This window comes from Petaurus breviceps, unplaced genomic scaffold (genome assembly GCF_028583685.1).
Source record: "Petaurus breviceps papuanus isolate PSGF00001 unplaced genomic scaffold, PetGlider_PUasm1.0 171, whole genome shotgun sequence".
Classification (NCBI taxonomy): domain Eukaryota; kingdom Metazoa; phylum Chordata; class Mammalia; order Diprotodontia; family Petauridae; genus Petaurus; species Petaurus breviceps.
In genome coordinates this window covers 11393450-11413428 of record NW_027185754.1, presented here as the reverse complement: position 1 = coordinate 11413428, position 19979 = coordinate 11393450, and the positions used below count along the sequence as shown (strand labels likewise).

The following is a 19979-nucleotide window of genomic DNA, read 5'->3' as shown; positions in this document are numbered from 1 at the left end:
CCTATTGTCTTTAGATAGCATACCAATGCCACTTCAAACCCACAAATTCCAAATGAATCTACAAATATAAAAAAACTGTAGGTATTTCATTCCCCAAATATATTTTAATGGAATGGAAAAATTACTTCTATGAATTAAAACAATATAGCTTGAAGAGTTTATTTTGATTAGGTATGTTGTGTTTCCATTCAATGTTAATGAACCGTTTACTACTATTCTGATGCATGATGATGGAGGTAGCTGATAATTTTGTAGTGCAACAGGATGTCCACTTAAAAATCTAGTGCTTATTTATCTTAAAAAATGGTACGTATCCTCATTAAAATATTATCTGTGTGGGGCGGCCAGGTGGCTCAGCGAGTAAGGGCACCGGCTCCAGTGTTGGGATGACCTGGAGATCGAATCCCGGGCTCAGACACTCAGCACCACACCCAGAAATAACTGGCCGTGTAACCTTGAGCAAGTTACTTAACCCCAATTTCTTAAAAAAAAAATGTTATCTGTGTCCATTATTAAAGATATTACACTTCAGAATAAAATCAACAAATCAAAATTATGAAACTTAAAATATTTATGTTTTATGTTGCTATCAGTAAACATATGCCAGTGTGCCAAAACAGAGTTAATGCTATTTAGGGTCATAATCCCTATAAAATTAGTTATAAATATAAATGCGGAGGCACATGAGAACAAGATAATTTATTTTCACTTGTGAGTGTTGCTAAACTAACCTTGAAAGTTATGACCTAGTTATGGATCTACCTTCAGATAATATTCATAACAACATTGAAATATTTAAAAGAAATATGATTAATGACAATGAAAAAAATCCTTAGAATAAAGCTAATCAGTATAGCTGAAAGGGCAACTTGTATACCTCCCATTTTACCTAGCATGCTCATATTATACTTTAAAAAAATAGAATTAAATATTGCCTTAGAGAATATTGTACTGGAAGCAGTGCCATACTGGGAGATGGACAACCTCAATGAAAGCCTTGGATCTGTTGTTTACTAGCTATGAAACCATTTGGAGGTCACAACCTCTTCAAGCCTCAGTTTCCTTACCTGTAAAATGGTATTTGTACTCTCTTCCATTTCTAACATTCCCTATGGATGTACTTTCTCCTATTTTTCTGTTTTCTTCTTACTCTTGTATTTATAAGCAGATATTTTCTAGTTTCTTGAATTTTAGTTGGATTATTATAAAATCTCCCTCTCTTTGGTCTTTTGAACATCAATCATAAAGGCAACATTTCTATCTTTATTTTGATTAAGTAGTTTGCCTCATCCTAAAAATACGGAGTAACTGGGGGGCCATTAGCATTTTATCCTTTAAATTTTAAAAATGGAACTTGATTACCATTTCAGCTTGAAGTGAAGACTCATCAAAATATATTCAATTGAGCTAAGACACTCTAGTTTCTATGGTACTAACTAAAAAAAAATTAAATAAGCTTCCTACTTCTAATGATTTTCTTTAACACAATCTACATTTTAAACAGATAAATTGCTGAAAAATCAATAACCTATATAAGCTCTTAAAAGATGATTTATATGAGACAACAAATATCATAAGATATAATTTCAACTACTCACATATCCCTAGAAGTGTGAATAAAAGAAACTCATAATTAGAAATAAAAACTTTTTTTACTTAATTTCGAGACTATCTAATAAATGATGCATGATTAGCATGCTGTTCATTAATTTATACTTAAAAAGTTGGGAAGGCAGCTAGGTAGTGCAGTAGATAAAGCACTGGCCCTGGAGTCAGGAGGACCTGAGTTCAAATTTGACCTTAGAAGCTTACTAGCTATACGACCCTGAGCAAGTCACTAAAACCCTTTTTTTCTCAAAAAAAAAAAAATTGTATTTGCAAATTTAAAAGTTTCAGTGGATTGCATTAGTCCTTAACTTTCAAACATATTTTGGACAATTTTATGATAATAGTGGTAAGTACTCAATAAATATCTGTTGAATTGACTTTTTAAAAAAAAGTTGTCATGCATGTTAATATATAATAGTCCAAAGCAGCCTATTTAAACCAAAGTAACATATAATGTAAATCCTAATTAATGTATTTCACTTAAAATGACTGATTTCATACAAATACCTTGGCTTTTGGAGTAGCTTTAATTGTCCATATACAATCAACTGCTTGTCCAGGCTTTGTTTTGTCTTCCTGTTCTACTTGACTAGAGCGTACTATTCCATCAGCTCCTGAGAGTTCAAATTGGCAATCTAGAGGGGACATACAAATGATGTCAATGGAAAATAAGCCTCATTGGAAATGTCATAAGGAAAAAAAGTGACAATGTAATACTAGACCTGGAATAGGATTTAAAATACCTCCTAGGTAAGTAAAGTCTGGATCTGTAACAGAAAAGAAGACAATCACTGGTACTGAAAAGATTTTAGAATTGGTTCAAGGTGTAGTAAATTTCATGACACAGCTGCATTGCTTGTTGATCTATTTACATGCCCCATGCTTTTCTGCGTATGTGCCTTTGCTTACATTGTTCTTTATAACCTGAAATACTTTCCCTTTCCCTCCTCCAGGAAGCTTTCCCTGATCCCTATCCCTTGAGTTGATAATGATTATTTCCCCTCTTAGACTTCACATACTAGGTCGCTTGTTCCTCTTTTATTCATTATTTGTGTTATTTTGTTTTGTAGCTGTTTGCACGTGTCCCATTCTCATAACTATATTTTACGCTCCATGAAATTAGGATCCATTTTAAACAAGGCCTGTTTACATCAATGGTTCTCAAAGCATGATCAGTGCAGACTGATGATTTATGAGCATCCTTTCCATTTACAGCATGTTGGTACCTTGGTTGTTGGACCGTAACTTGCTATGTTAGTATTTATTTAATGAAAATAATAATTTTTGATCATGGTATTAACTAATATCTAGTAGAACATGACATCTTCTTAGCATCTCAGCAAAAGTAGCACCAGACATCTCATTCTGGTGAAATGTGTATTTGTTTTTACAGTGGTAAACAGAAGTTGGCAAGGTAGATCCATAGGATATTTTGTCTTGCCGAGGAAGTCATGCTACATAGACATCTAAGAACCATTGTTCTACATGACACAGCATATAGGGTCAATTTAATTAAACCAACTCTTTGGTATCTTATAGATAAAGCATCCAAACAAATGAATAAGCTTTAAATAAATTGCCTGAATTGGCAGATAGTTTGGCACCATGTTGACACAGGCACAGATTTGGTTATGTATAGAACACATATTTATAAACAAATATTTAAATTACTTTGAAAAGGCAACAATAAACAAAGTTGTCAATTTAACAATTCACGCCTTTTGAAACCCCAGTCAGTTAACTTCATTTGTATAAATTAATATTACATGGAATAAGAATAGGGACTAAACCTATAACTGCACTGATTTAGGGAACTTCCATATAAGGAAACTGCTACCTATACAGGCATGAGCTTCTATGCAATTGATGGTCTTGGAGAATTCCTGAGAGCACTGAAGGGTCAAATGACTTGTCTGAGGTCACACAGTTATGTGGCAGAAGTAGGACTTGAACTCAGAGCTTTTTAATCCAAGATCACTTCTCTATCTATTGGGCAACACTACAACTTACATCTGAGAATATGAAAACATAAATTACCTAGGAAAGAACTTCCTATTTGATAAGATTGTTGGCAAAATTAGAAAGAAGTCTGGCAGAAATTAGATTTAGACCAACAGTTTGCTAAATATGCCACAATAAAATCAAAGTGAATGTGACCAGACTATTAAAAAAATTAAAAGAGAAACAGAGAATAGTTGCTCTTCCCTCTGTTGTTTTTCGTATCATAAGAACAATTTTAGGTGGGTTAAAGCTAAACTTTAAAAAATAAGGGAGATGGCAAACACAAACTTTCTGGAATAATTAGTAAAACACAAGTTTTAGAATAAGAACCAGAATTAATAGAGCTAGAAGAGGACTTAGAAAACTTCTAATCTAACTCTTATTTTGCAAATAAGGAAACTGAGTCCCAGAGAAGTGAAATAACTTGCCCAAGGTTAGAAAGCAAATTATCAGACACTAAAAAAGAAAAATAGGAGCCAAACTCTAGTCAACTGGCATCATATGATTGTGCCCCAGGCAGAATTCAGCTGTAACTATATTTTCAAAAAGACATTATAAAATAAACTTTGTTCTAGAAGAAGATACATTTGGCATTAGCTTATGTTATTTTATAAAATAATTTTTCTGAAGCTAAAGGGATATCTGTATTTATTTAGTAAAGTACTCATGATACTTGTGACCCAGATTCTCCCAATACATTTTTATTTACTAGGAGTAACTATGATACTTTTTTGGGGGGAGGAGGCAAACTTGCCAGAGACAATTTTACTGAATAATTATAATTCTAAGCATCTCAGCCTAGAGAGAGAAAACCCAAAGGGAGCAAAATCTCTTCTACCTTTGAAAATCTCTTTCCCAAAAAACATTTTCAAGTTATAATTTGTAGTGTTCCTAAACAAAGACAAAATTGTACAATCAGATAAAACATAAAGAGTTCAGCTGCCACTTTAGTTGAGTTTTAATTAATCAAGCAGAAAAAGTCACTTAAAATGTTATTCATGTAATACTTTCAGAAACTTCAGTCTACTAAATTATACCCCATTGGCCTGTAGTTGCTTCCTTTTAGTGGGATCCTTCGGAAATGTGGAGAGATTCTAGCTCATTCTTTGTTTTGTGGGGTACCTACTACATAAAAAGATTATCTATTATCTTTCCAGTGAAGTATTTAACTTAGAAATTCCTATATACATTAATTCTTTAAAGAGTGAATGTATTTAATTAGCTGTTTCTCTATTGTCTCCTTCCTAACCCAAAGTTTTCTCCTTCTGGTAACACAGGATTTTATATCATTAGATAAAAAATTAAAAGCCTATAGAATATATCAAAAGACTAAAGTTTTGGGGAAAATATTGTCTTTTTAAGAATATTGGCCTGGGGGTGGCTAGGTGGCCACAGTGAATAGAGCACCGACCCTGGAGTCAGGAGGACCTGAGTTCAAATCTGGCCTCAGACACTTAATACAAAAAAACTAGCCATGTGACTTTGGGCAAGTCATTTAACACCAATTGCCCTCCAAAAAAGAAAAAAAAGAAAGGAAAAAGAAAAAAAAGAAAAAAGTATTGGCCTGAGAATCAGAAAACCTGGATTCAAAATCTAGTTCTAATTAGTTGTTGTTTCACCTTTCTCTGCCTCAGTTTTCTCACTTGTAAAATGAAGAGACTGGCTGAGAAGATCTCTAAGATCTATCATTTGATTTCAGGGTTGTCATTTGCTTTCACATCTCCATCATGCCTAATAGAGTGGTCTTTTTGTACAATAAGTGACCAAAAGTTATTACTGAATGACCAATCCTAAATATAGTAATCAAGTCACATAATAGGAAAACCCCCTCAACATAAATTAATTCTAGTTCTTTGGAATCATGGGGAGAAAGGAACTGGTTTCTGTTTCATCTGTTTCATTTCATGTTTTGCCACTGTGAATACATGAAAAGAGCCAGGGAAACTTTTGTAACATTTTATGATGACATGGAATATCAAAATTTTGAAGTAGTATAGGATCAATGCTAGCTTTTTTTTTTTTTGAGGGGGAAGGCAGGGCAATTGGGGTTAAGTGACTTGCCAAAGGTCACTCGGCTGGTAAGTATTATGTTAAGTGTCTGAGGCTGAATCTGAACTCAGGTCCTCCTTACTCCAGGGCTGGCGCTCTTACTCACTGCGCCACCTAGCTGCCCCAATGTTAGCTTTTCTTAAAGTTGTTTGCAGTGTAACTTTCTTTAGATCCTGCCTAATTTCTTTATAGCTCTGCATCTGTGCTAATAGATACAGCTTCTAGCTTTAATATTCTGTTTTGAGGTAATCTTGAAAAAAAAATTAACCCTTACCTGAAAAAATAAATCCTTACCTGGAATAAAAGAGTATTTTGCTCGAAATCCCAGCCCTTCTAGTTCTTCATCAGAGCTAAATTTAATCCACATAAATCTGCCTGTTGATCTAATTAATGAAGGGCTTTTTACACCACAGTAACGATCTATAAGTGGAGAGAAACCAAATGGCCCATCTCGAATTTCCAAGTGATCAAATCGACATTCAAATGAAGGCTCTATATAATAATGTTCATCAAAGGTCAGTTCTATTCTTTGACGCGGAGCAGCTGTAACATAGAGAGTCAATTTGGAGAGTTTTTAAAGAAGGAACTATGTAATATACAAACACTGAAAAGATCAAAAGAGGAAAAAATGGAAATAACTGCTGAGTCAATACTTTACAACTAAGAACATCAATATGAATGAAATAACATGCTCAGAGTCAATGTGAATAAATCAAGAGGAATTGGCAGAGCCACAGTTGCATTTATTAATAACTTAAACATCATGAAGAATGTAGGTCAGAATACATAGCTTATATTATTAACTATAGCATTATTCTTTGTAGAACAATAATAATTTTCCCCCTCAGCATATATTTATTACATTAAACATTTATTTTGTTGGAATCAAGATTTCAAGAATCAAATATTCGATTCATGAAATATAATGGATCAATGAAAAAGGAAAAAACATGAACAAGAAAAGTAATGTTATGCTAATGAGGATTATAAACAGGAATTTGCATATGGTTTAGTAAATTATTTCAGTAATGCTTAAGGAAGTTTCTCAGAAACATTTCTCATTAATTTTGATACTTGGAAAGATGAAAAGTTGAAACAAATATGTTTACTAGTTTGAAAATTATTTTAAGGAATTAAAAAAAAAAACCTAGAAATTTCTTTGTTGTTGTTTAGTTGTTTCAGTTGTGTCCAATTCTTTGTGACTCCATTGGGGTTTTCTTGGTAAAGATACTGGAGTGGTTTTGCCATTTCCTTCAGCTATATAAGAGATGAGGAAACTGAGGCAAATAGGGTTAAATGACTTGCCCAGGGTCACTCAGCTAGTGTCTGAAACTGGATTTGAACTCAGGAAGATGAGTGTTCTTGAATCCAGGCCCGACATTCTATTCACTGTACCACCTAGCTGTCCCCCTGCACCTCCTAGCCTACCATTACATTTTTATGAATGTATGAAGTTCAGAGTAATTTATTGTTACTTGTTTGATTAACATTTAAAAACTAATTTGACAGGGGCGGCCAGGTAGAACATTGAGGAAGAGCACCAGTCCCAGAGTCGGGATGACCTGGGATCGAATCTGTGCCCAGACACTTAGCACCCACCCAGAAACACCTGGCTGTGTAATCTTGAGCAAGTTACTTAACCCCAATTGCTTAGGGGCGGCCAGGTGGCGCAGTGAGTAAGAGCACAGGCCCTAGAGTTGGATGACCTGGATTAAATCCGTACTCTGATACTTGGCACCACACCCAGAAATCACTGGCCGTGTAACCTTGAGCAAGTTACTTAACCCCAATTGCTTTAAAAAAAAAATTAATGTGATTCAAAGTGTATCAAACTATCATATCATCAGTCCCTTTAATTTTATAACTAATAGTAAAATTCAAGAGGGAAAAAGACATTTAAAAATACCTTCTAAAATATAGATACACTCCTTGTTAGGTGGATATGATTCAGGATAATTTGGAGAAGCAAAATGACCCCCATTGCTGGTTCGAACCCAAATTCCACACTGGGTAGCTGGAACATGTTTAATTCCAATATTCTGCCCATCTTGAAAAAAATTACATTAAAATCTATGAACTAAAGCAAATCAAACAACCCCAACAACACACACACACACACACACACACAGAGCTTTAACCATTGTATATTCAGAGTATTATAGATGTACTTGATATAATCATTGGCAAATTTGACATGCTTTAGCAAGAGTGAGGAGGAATATAGATTTCTGTATACTATGCTAGGAGGATTGAAATGTAGTATAGCCATAAGAGAAAGGGCAAAAAAAAATGTCTGGGGCCTTAGGCCCCAAATTACCAATTTACCTGATTTACCAATTACCCAATTTACCTGATAATGTGCTGTCCTCAGTCCTGAGAAAGTGATTTTTTTTTTCTCAGTTTCAAGAAAAAAAATAACTGCTGAGTCCCTACTTTACAAATAAGGACATTACTAGGATGCTTATGCTGGGCAACTCACGTATCAACACAGTTCAGTGCTCAGAAATTTAACTAAAGTTTTCTGCAGTTATTTTCATATACCATTCCTTTGTATATTTCAATAGTAAATTAACATTAAGAGCTTTTATATAGGAAAGGGCATGCCCTCTGTTATGAAAATCTTACCTAAAGTAATTCAGCTGGTTTACTTTCATATCCAGATTTATAGGGTTTTGAGTATTGTGGAGTTCTTTTGTGAACTCACAGGATTGAGAGGTGGAATGGATTTTAGAGACAGTTTAATTCAATTCCCTCACTTTACAGATGAGGAAACTGAGGTCCAGAGTGGTTAAATAGCAAGATGAACAGGTTAAATGAGCAAGGTGACACAGGTAATAAATAGCAGAATTGGAATTTTTTAAAAGGTGCCCTGACTTTAAATTAGGAGTCCTTTTTAATACACTATGCTGCCTGCCTCTCTGCTTATATCGCAAAAATGGGTTTCTTTAACTGCATTATGTTTAAGTATGAATCTTACTCAGTTTTGTGCATATTCCCACTGTAAGCCAGAAGCCACTAGCAATAGCTGACTACTGAATGAACCAAAGCAAGAATAGCTATTGACAGTTTACTTTGCTTAACTGCAGCTGAACTCAGTTAACAGAGGCATGTATGTTGACAGAATGCCTTAGGTAACTAGAATAATCCAGAGGGATTATGGAAATAGCATTCAGTTGCTAGATTACTTTCTATTAACCCATCCCACTATCTTGTAAATGCTTTAAAATGTCACTATAAATACCATACCTTGGGTCTTCTGGGCCACAGCAATGCCTTCCACTACAAGTACTGTTATTAACAACACTAGTAAAAGAACAGAAAGTACATATTAAAATAAAACTATAGTTAAAGATCCATTATATTTCCAAGGAAAAATCAATAGCAAAGCATAGAGAAATAAAAACATTATCCTTAATTATATGGCCTTCAAACCTCAAGATTTTAAAAAATTCTACTTTGCTTAGTGTTAGAAAAATCAGTAAAAAATCTGATTTGCATTTATTTATATCTTCACTTGAAGTATGAATTTATAATAATTATTCCTTAGCTATGGATGGAAAATGCACAAGTTTTAAATCTTTAAAACAAAATACTGCTGATACAATAAACTCTTGAATCAAGTCTACCATATTTCAAACAGGTTTTAAAATAGAATACATTTAAACTTAAACTTTGGATTACAATACTATCTTTCCATGCACAGTGGGTAACTAATGAATGTATTATGTCAGCGAAAGTTCGACTGGATTCTCTGACATTCAAGCTTCTACATGATAAAAACAGAAAGGGGGCAGCAGCCTCAAAGAAATCAATTAAAGAAGTTTCACAGCTGTGCAGAATCCTATGCTACAAAACAATCTATATTTAAAAAATGAAACCTAGTAAATTTTCATTATAGTACAAGTGAACATTATAGAGGTCGAACTGACACTATATCACCTTTAGATGATTTTTGTTGTTATGTGAAGTTCTATGATAGTCACCTTTATTTTCTATTTCTATCTATATGCTATCTCTCATGATAATTTTCCCCTGAATGGAAAATTCTATCCCTGTAACCTAACATCCATATATAGATGTGTTTTCTTATTATTTGTCAACTATCCATCCATCTATCCATCCATCAGTCCATCCATCCATCCATCCAATGAGGTTCCAAAAAAATCAAGCACAGATTTGGGGAGATTTGACTTAATAGTAGTTACTGTACAAAAGACTTAGAGGTTTCAATGGCCTGAAGACTAAACAAGAATAAAAAGTATGAGGTGGCTGCCAAAAGTCTTTTTAAAAGCTTTTAAATTTGCATTAAAATAAATATCTAGTTCTTCTGTATTATTATTTAGTCAGAATCTACCCAAAGCACTACTCAGTTTTGGACATCATACTATAAATATACTTAAAACAAAGTTAAGGAGCTGTAGCAGCAAGCACCCCAAGCGTCGTCAGGGTTTGCTGCCAACACAGGTTCTTGGATCTGCTTTGACAAAGGAAAGCAACTCAAAATGGGTTAACAAGCTTACTTTAATCAGTCAAACATATATCGTTTACCTCGTTCAGGGGAAAAAGGTCAGCATCCCGAACTTCAAAGTATACAGGCAGAATATATCAAGACAGAAACAGATCAAGTAGACAGCTTTCCAAACTGTCCAACCATTACATCCATACCCAATCAACATCTGGGTTTTTCAAAGCCGGGGGGCTCTGGACAATGGCTTCCCATAATCCATATCAAATCACAGAACACTTCTCAAAGTGAGCCCCAAAACAAAGCCTCACATCAGGGCTTATATAGCCTTCTCCTGGCTCAGAGAATGTAACAACCTTTTGGACCCACTGGCCAATCAAAAAGTATTTACTGAAAAACAAGCCTCCCACCCCAGGCTCCAGGTGCACTTTAGCCTAGAGGCAGGGAAGATCTTTAAAATTTACATTCCCATTACAGGAGCTGAGGATATTTAGCTTTGAGAGAAGACTTAGGAAGATATGATGGCTGTCTTAAAACAGTCTGAAGGCATGTCATTGGAAAACCAATTAGATATATTTGATGTAGCTCCAAGCACTTAACCAGGGCCAATGGGAAGTTGTTACAAGGAGGCAGGTTTTAGTTTAATGTAAGGAGGAACTCACAGTTAAAGTTGTTTGATAATAAAATGAACTTCCATATGATGAAAGTGAGTTCTCTGCCACTGGACACATTAAAGAAGAGGCTGAATTTCAAGTACCAGGGAAACCATAATGGGGATTCCTGCAAGGATGAGATATTGGACTACATTCTCTGTAAGGTCCATTCCAATGTGAAATACTAAGCGTGTATTATGTGGAAGGTACTATTAGGTTTGGAAGATATAAGAGTTTTTAAGGAATAGTCTTTGACCTTATTAAGGAAGTTGTGATCTAGTTGTTAACAATCCTTTTCAGTTTTTAGCCTTTTTATTTTTGCTGACCTACTCTAGCTCACTTCTCATTTTCTTACTTTCTCCTTTCTCTCTATTCTTTTTTTTTGGGGTGTGTGTGTGTGTGTGTGGTGGGATTGAGATCAGTGCTGTTGCTGAAGACATAATATGCCACAAAGCAATTAATCTTTTGGTGAATTTCCCAAATACCTAAATTGTATTTGAGCTAGAGGGATTGACTCTTTTTTTTTTTTTGCCTTTTTGGAATGCAGTTGGGGTTGAGTAACTTGCCCAAGGTTACACGGCTAGTTTTTTTTTTTGTGTGTGTGGGTGTTAAGTGTCTGAGGCCAGAACCAAATTTGGGTCCTCCTGACTCCGGGGCCGGCGCTTTACTCACTGAGCCACCTAGGCGCCCAAGGGATTGGCTCTTGAGATAGAGATATATTACTACATTTCTTAGGACAAGTCTATTCACAATGGAAATATGGTAATAATCAGAGAATTCTAGTGATTATTTAAATAGCATTTTCTATCTACATCAATATGAAATCAATGCATCATGCTACAAGAAATCCTGCTGCAGAGGCACCACCTTTCAGACAAGTAAAATTTTTAGCTGTGGTCTTCTTTTCACCTTAGCTGATGAATGACAGAGGCAAATGGGCATGTTTATGAATAAACAACTTTCATAAGCACAACACATAGCAGATGTATAAGTAAGTATGGTGTGAGGAAGAAAGAGTAAACTAAGTAATCACTAAACTGAAACCAGGGGACCACCAGTAAAACTGACAGAAAAATGAGCTGAAGAGAACTAATTGAGTATTTATAGACAATGCCTAATAAAGATCTGGCTGTACACAAATTTGGTTTACTGGTGATATCAATCATATTATTCACAAGTGGGATAAAATGTTTTAACTAAAGCGTCAAAGACATAAAATGCTTATTACATTTGATGCTACATTTCTAGGACTGCACACAAATTAGTTTTCTGAAATTATGCCATTTGAAACAAAGACACTATAAAAATACAGAAAGGAGGGACTCTGTAGTGCACCTAGAAACATCTGCTTCTCTTTCTCCTAGTGGTAAAGCAGTGACTATTAATCATCATAGTAATATGTCATAACAAACATATGAGTTTGGCTAAGAATTTAATAGATTCTTTGTAATGAAGCTGGGTTATAACCAGGCTGAATTATTAAAACAAATGCCATGAATGTCCAACATCATGGAATACCAATGAATAATTAGGTTAGGATGTATCTCCCTGCTGCAATTTAACATTATGACAAGATAATAGCACTTAAGTTGTTTATAACCCTAGTACCGAACAAACATAATTTGGATGGAATTATTTAACATACAAGGCACTTCTATATTTTTTTTCTGCCCTCTGTCTCACCAAAACTTTTATTGCTCTTCTTGCCTTCTGATTAAATGATTCACTTTTCCCCCTCAGCTCTCACATTCAATGAGTTGCCAAGTCTTTTTAGTTTTGTTGACATAACATTTTTCACATCTTCCCTTTCTTTCTGTTTATTCTGCCAAGCTGCCTTATTTCATACCTTTATTGGTACTTTTGCTTGTACTACTGTAACAGTCTTCTAACTGACCTCACTGTCTTTTACTAAGTGCTGAGGATGATTGAGAACAGTGTTTTCTGAGTGTGGGTGGCAAGGAAGGTAGCTTACTCTTCCTCTGGATACTTTAATAACATCAGAAAGTAGTCCCAGTACCGAAAAGCATAGCCCCATGTCAGCAGGGGAGCTTGGAGTTGAGCGAATTCAGAGAATCTAGTGAATGTTTATTGGAGAGTATAACTGAGTTGCTGAATGCCAGAGCAAGCATATAGCTAGGAAGTCTCAGATTTTCATTAAAGTCCTAACCAGAGAGGGACCAAAAAGGATAAAGCAGTATAACAAGTAACTTAGGCTCAACTTCCCCTCCTATACAAAGTAGATAGTGAAATGAACTGTGACAAAAAGGCTGCCAAATCAGAGTTTGTCTCAAATTGAACTATGTGGGTATCTAAGTTCCTCTTATTTTAGTTCTAGGAAGATATCATTGGGACATAGGGTGGAGATGGGAGGAAGGGGACACAGGGTAACTCAAGGCTGATATGTTCATAGGAGCAAGTGGCACCTTCAGTCTCTTTCCCTCTCCAAACAACTTTCATACAGATGCTAAAATAATCTTCCTAAGCACAACTTTAATCATGCCTCTTATCTACTCAAAAAAACTTTAGTTTTTCTTTTTGATTCTTTCTTTCTTTTGCTTATTGGAGGGCAGTTGGGGTTAAGTGACTTGCCCAAGGTCACACAGATAGTTTTTGTGTTAAGTGTCTGAGGTCGGATTTGAACTCAGGTCCTCCTGACTCCAGGGCCGGTGCTCTATTCACTGCACCACCTAGCTGTCCCCAAAACTTTAATTTTTCAAAAACCTCTATTGCTTATAAAATAAAAACAGATTCTTAACTTGGCATTTAAAATCTTCCAAAATTTGGCTCCATTCTACCTTTATTTCACATTACTTCCCTTCACATACTCACGTATCCTTTACATACTCATATTCTGGCTTGAGGGTAAGGACTGTGTCATTTTAAAAATCATCATATCCCTGGCACCTATCATAATGCCTTGCCTATAGCAGTTATTTAGATACATATTGGTTGAAATGAATTCTCAAATATGGATATTACCCAAGACAACCCATGTTTTGAAAGAGTGTGAAACCATCAGCATGATATAATGGACAAAGTATGGGACTTGGAATCAGGAAGACCTAGGTTCACATCCCACCTCTGACACATACTGGCCACTTTTATCACATGGAGCTAGTCATATAACTTCTTTTGCCTTTAATTTCCTCATTTGGAAAATGGGAATAATGCTTTTCATACCAACCTCAAGAATTGCTGCGGCTCAAATGGGATGATGTGTATAAAGTACTTTGCAAATTTCAAAACATTATATAGATTTCAATTGTTATTATATTAAGGTTGAAGATCAAGCCTAGACTATGTTACTCAAATTTTGTAATCTTAAGAGGTAAAATGCAGGTCCATTCAGCTTTAATTGAAAGGGAAGAATTCAATGTTTAACAACCATCTGGGTGAAAAGCAATGTTTTTAGCCATTTTGACTCTGTAATTCAGTTGAAAGATAACAATATTCTTAGTTATGGCTCACTTCTTTCTAATAAAGAAGGATGTTAGGTTATGAGCTTATATTATGCTACTGTAGGTATATGGTATATCTCTGGCTGATCTCATAGAAACGACCAATATTAGCTTTTAGCCCTACCTTCTTGTCCTTATTTCGGCTTTCCAGTTGAAGGTTCTTACCAATTATACTAAATGAAAAAAGTAAAATTTATTTTCTTCAAATTAAATTTAAACCTCAGATCTTGGGCTTTAAGTCCCTACCAACTTCAATCTACCTCCTTTAGTCAATTGCCTTTATTTCTCACAACAATCATGCTATCTTAAATCAGTCAATATCTATTGACTGCTTGGCACACACTAAGCCACTAGGAGCCACACTGAAGGCATGCTTCCTTTTTTTTTTTTTTGAGGACTTAATGAAGAGGGCTGAGAAGAAAGGAACTGAGATATCACTTAATATTTGCCTGCTCACAACTTTGGGCCAATCCCATTTTCCATGAGATGATTCTATAGTTGTTTTTCAAATCTTGACTTAAGCCAGGATATAAATAGTGATCTTCAATGGAAAACAGAGGGGATTCCATCTATAGTCAAATCTCTATGTTTAAGTATCAGGAGTTGCAGATATTGAGTTATTGTAGCATTTAAAAAAAATAATAAGAGATATTGGTCCAAAAAATGCTTTACTATGTATCTGATAACAAGATGGTTCTTAACCTTAACAACATCCAATCTTCCTTAATGGTAGTTAAATATCTACTTATCAGGAAGTATATGAGGCTTAGTGAACTTTGTAAATCCTTGGATCCTAGCATATGCTTGTTAATCACACTGCCAATCACTTCTAGAAAAAAAAAAGTAGCTTGTAGCAGTAGTGACTTCTCTTTTCCGAAAAATATGACAGCCTCCTTGTCAAACCCAAACCACTATAGGAAATTAAAAGTGCTCCTAAAAAGACAGTTATACATGTCTTCCTACTGTAATTACCACAAATTCCTCCTCAGACACCTTTAGTCAAGAGTGGACTACCTTCCCATTATTGCTATACTAAGTCATATTTTAGAGAACATTTGCCTTTCTTTTCCTCCAACCTCCAGCTTTATATTTTTTGTCAAATCACAGAAGTCATATGCAAATGAACTTGTTAGTTATTTTGGATGGGAAGAAAAGTGAGATTTTAGATTAATCTTTTTCCTGCTCTTCTTACCTATAGCATAACAACATTAACAAGTTATCTTTCAACCAAGGCAACCAAGATTGTATATACCAGGGTTTAGTGCAGTGCATTGCAAATTGCAGGCACTTAGTAAATGTATTCAATTGAAGTTTTGTCCCAACAATTTTATTTTGGGTATCACTTTTATATAGTTGACTTACTCTTCCAAGTCCTTGTGACATGTAAGTTTTTTTCTTTTAAAATAATGTTTAAGTTTACACAAGTTTGTTGTCTATTATATTCCAAGGTAGGTTTTTTTTAAGTCCCAATAAAAAGTTGTTTTCCTCTCTGTAACATCAACATCACACATGCAATTAAAATCCTATAACTTGAAATTTAGGATTTAGCTGACTTGCTATATTTGGTGGGAATCTACTGGAGCATACATGGACTACTAGGGCAAGAATGTAGCAGAAGTGGGATTTGAACTCAGGTCCTCTGAGTCTAAATTCAGGGTTCTTTCTATTCTACCATGCTTCCTATGTTAAGTAAAAATGACTCAAGCTGGGTAATTAAAAGAAATAGCAAGTATGATACCTGATAATGATCCCCCTTTTTCTAGTGGTCCAAGAGTACAGAGTGCACTTGCACAAGGTAAAATCCCTGAAATATGGGAAAAGTAAAACAAGTAGCATTATAGCAAACCTAACAATTTTTTTGGTGGGGAGGGAGTGAATTTTATTTTCTGGTAATATTTCCAGATAGTTATTTATGAGGAATACCATTGCCACATTAGGTTTTTACCATATAGAATGCGTGAATGTATGTATGTGTACAAACACACATGTATACATGTATATATACAGAGATGCCTATCATCCATACACACATGCTTGTAAATACACATACATATATGACATGGCTAGAAAATGAGCATAACAAATTGACTATTATCCCATCAAATTCCATCTTATCCTATTTCATTCCTAATTTTCCAGGTCAATGATTTAACTCTTTATCTAATGTTTTATTATTAATGTAAATTAGTAGTAGTTATTAATCTTGCTTTAAACTTTCAAGGACTTGTCCCATGCACTATAGTGCCTCTTAATTACTTTAAGATGATTATCAAAAGTCATTATTGAAATTGATCTATCCCTAAATTTGTAGTTTAGGTTCACAGCCTCTATTATAAAAAGAATACAAATGAAATTTGTATTTAACACCTTTATATATAACTTCTACTTATATTACTAAGAGGTTAAGCATATTTTAAAAACTACAGAATCAAATTACAAGTGATTATTCTAGCTATTATAGTTAGAACACAAGAAGAAATAGTTATGAATCTAGGGAGTGGAAATGAACATATGGTTTACATACTCTCAGAATTATTAAAATCTGGTCATGTATATTCCATGATAAAGTAAATATTCACTATCCAAAAAGTCTTGCTTGTTAATTTATTGCAAACTGCTTGTGCCAGAAGAAATTAAGCGTAATTATTTAAATTTGATAAAAAGATTTCAATTGTTAATTTAGTAAACTTTTAGATGGCTAAATTATTAACTATTTAAGTTAAAACACTGAATTTGTTAATTATTCAGTGTCAACTTGACAAAGATTTTGTTAATTCAAAGGTCATTATTAATTGAAAATTTATCATGTTTTCATTATAAACCAACTTTTATCTTATTGTGACCTGACTTGGAAAAAAAATCCTCCTAATTTGGCACAAGCTTCTGATGGAAACAGATACGGATGAAAACAATGATATAATGCTCAAGTTTTCCATGAAATGTAAAAAGGTTACAACAGTGTAAGTAAGGCAAAATCCACTTTTTTTACTTAAAGTAGGGGGAAGAGAAACCCTTTGTTTCATTGTGCTCTTTTGCTCATAGAATTAAAGAGAAATTCATAAGCAACTTTGAGGAACAGCTTTAATTATTAAAAAAGAAAACCACACAAAACACAAACCCTTTACCTCTTGGAAAATTCAAAATAACTATGTTTTTTTTCTGTGTACTACTTTTGTCAAGGAAATTATTTTAATGCTAAGAATCAGAAATGAGGAAGACAACCAAACAGCAACAGCTTTGTGTTTTAACATCTAACTCAAAATATAGGGAGGGATATCACTTTGTCAGATTGAGATGGCATCTATGGAAAAGTCCAGTGTAAAAGACTGAAAGAAGCCATACTCCCCAGAGACATTGTACATCATTAGAAAACGGGTCAGCATTGGCTGAGCTCCACTTCAGGAAAGCCTGCAGTGGTGTCGCAGCCTCCCAACTCTCCTCCTCTCACTATTACTACCACCATCATCAAGGAGTATTATTGTGATTAGAGACATGAAAAGGAAGGGCAAAGAAACACGAATAAGAAATCCCTAATACTTTAAAGTGCAATCAGCTTCTCTAATGTTATACCTATATGCCACAAGTGACAACATGACTTGGGTTTTAAGTCTGTCTTTGAAAATATTATTGTCTGTCAGTTGTGCATGGCTTTCAACAGCATACGACACTCAATTGAGAAGCAGAGGATAGAAAATTAAAAGCTCTACAGGTTTGACTTAACGTATTTTGCTTCTGGCTGGAAGTAAAATACATGAGCATTTTACACACAAATATAAGAACATTCCGAATACTATGAATTTAGAACATCAATGCCATGTTCTAGACCTCAACTGGGAAGCTTACTTTTTTTTTTGAATGACTTATCTATGTAGCAAAGTAGTGCTATGAAAATGTTTTTCTTAAAGAAAATTGCTTAGAAATGTATTTCTTGGTTTTGCTCTGCGTAAGAAGTGATCATAAAAAAAACTGCCTTGGTTCTATTTACATATACACATCGCACTTGATTTTATAACAAATACTATGCACTAAGTACAGAATTACTTTGATAGTATGAATACAAACAACTCAAAAAAGTGATCTGAAAGGCACATCAACAATCTGGATAAATGGAATATCTAAGATTACTGAGACACGTATGCCCAGTATTTTTGTATATTCAAGTGAGAAATCTCAAGAAAATACATTGAAAGGAATTTAAAAAACCCACTTCTTTATGGTAAATCGTGAAATGACACATCCACTCAATAATCTGATTTTCCTCAAAATAACCTTTTTCTAGACTAGGAGTTAAAAAATGATTGCTTTTAAATTAAACTGGGATACTTCTGCACAAGTAGCTTTAAAGAAGCAAACATTTTATGTTTTTGGAGGCGCCGCTACAGCAGCTTAAGTGCACTTCACCCAGGGTAGCTCCAGCGGCGCCGCTCTGGGCACCGTTTGTGGCTGCACTAGGAGTGACAAAGGCGGCTTGCAGCAGCAGCAGCGGCGGCAGCAGCAGCAGCAGCAGCAGGGAGGGAGGAAAGGAGAGCGAGAGGGAGCTTAGTCGAAAGTCTCGGTCCGCTGAGCCGGCTACCGCTGTCCCTCCCTTAAGCAAACGACCCAGAACAGGGAGAGAGCAGCCGGCATCCAGTGCGCCCCCAGGCCGGACAGTGCGCGCTGAGGAGGAGTGGAGATGGGCGCAGAGCTCGGACGCTCCGGGGCCACGGAAGCGAGCCCGGTGTGGGGGGTCTGGGAAGGGCAGCGGAGGACCGGGGGTCCGGGCAGGGACTGGGGCTGCCAGGCGGGTCGCGGGGAAAGGAAGCGGCAACTCCTGTTTCCTCCCGGACGGGTCCCGCAGACCCTGGACAGCTCCGGTGGCCGGCGGCGGGGCCCCGGCCCAGCCCGGCCCACAGGGGGCGCCGTTTCCCGCCCGGGCGAAACGGGCTGGCTCTTACCTTTGAGGACCGAGCAGAGCTTCTCCAGGGCCATATTCCCGGCTGGAAACCCAGCGCCGGGTCCCGGTCTATAAAGGGGACGAGGGCGGGCGTTGGGGGGGAAGGCGTATCACGGCCCGGCCCCGCGGCAGCCCCGCGCTTTCCCCATTTGCCGGGCGGAGCCGTTACCCCGGTCCTCAGGTTCGCGGACCAGCCATGCCTGGACTCCCGGGTAGGTTAGGGGGCTGCCGGAGCCCCTCGACGGGCGTCACCTCCGGCTCCGCGGCGTTTAGTCCCATCGACCAGAGCAGCCAATTCCTAGAGTCGGAGAGTGGCTACAAGGGGGGGTAAGCGGGGGTGGGAGGGGGGGGGGGGGGCTGAGCGCTTCCCTAGGTCCCAGGCAGCGTCAGTTCAATGCAGATCCGACTCGGGCAATTGGACTCCCTGGAGCTTCTCCCTACTCATCAGCCGCTCCGGCTGGAATGAAGTGGCGGTCACCCCGCGCCCAGGCTCTTTTAAGAGGTGAGCGCGAGCGCCGCGTGCCGGCTGTGCCACCTCTGCGCATGTGTCCTTCCCCCGCTCTCCTCTCCCCCCACCCTGCTCCCCCTCCCCCTGCCACTTCTTGTCTCCTCTTTTAACTCCCCCTCCTCACCAACCGCCTTCCGAGCCCGCGCGCTCCTCTCTAGGCAAATAAAGCCTTTCAGCGGCTCGCGCCTAGCTAGGCGTTAGCTTGTTATCCTCCCTCTCTCCTGTCCCCTCCACCCCCTCCTATCCCACAGAGTTGCGTGTGTGTGTGTGTGTGTGTGTGTGTGTGTGTGTGTGTGTGTGTGTG

At 36.6% G+C, this 19979-nt stretch overlaps 1 protein-coding gene across 2 annotated transcripts in view; it reads right to left on the bottom strand.

The window, feature by feature from the left end:
- NETO2 (neuropilin and tolloid like 2) overlaps positions 1 to 19483 on the bottom strand; it is a 39115-nt gene extending 19632 nt beyond the window's left edge. For both annotated transcript variants that reach the window (XM_069082557.1, XM_069082556.1), the window contains exons 1-6: positions 19169 to 19483; positions 8905 to 8961; positions 7565 to 7705; positions 5953 to 6201; positions 2331 to 2375; positions 2116 to 2243 (exon numbers count right to left, since the gene is read on the bottom strand). In XM_069082557.1, the coding sequence (XP_068938658.1) occupies positions 2116 to 2243; positions 2331 to 2375; positions 5953 to 6201; positions 7565 to 7705; positions 8905 to 8961; positions 19169 to 19202 (654 nt within the window). In that variant the 5' untranslated portion in view covers positions 19203 to 19483. The remainder of the gene's footprint in view (positions 1 to 2115; positions 2244 to 2330; positions 2376 to 5952; positions 6202 to 7564; positions 7706 to 8904; positions 8962 to 19168) is intronic.
- Between the last annotated feature and the right edge of the window lie 496 nt (positions 19484 to 19979).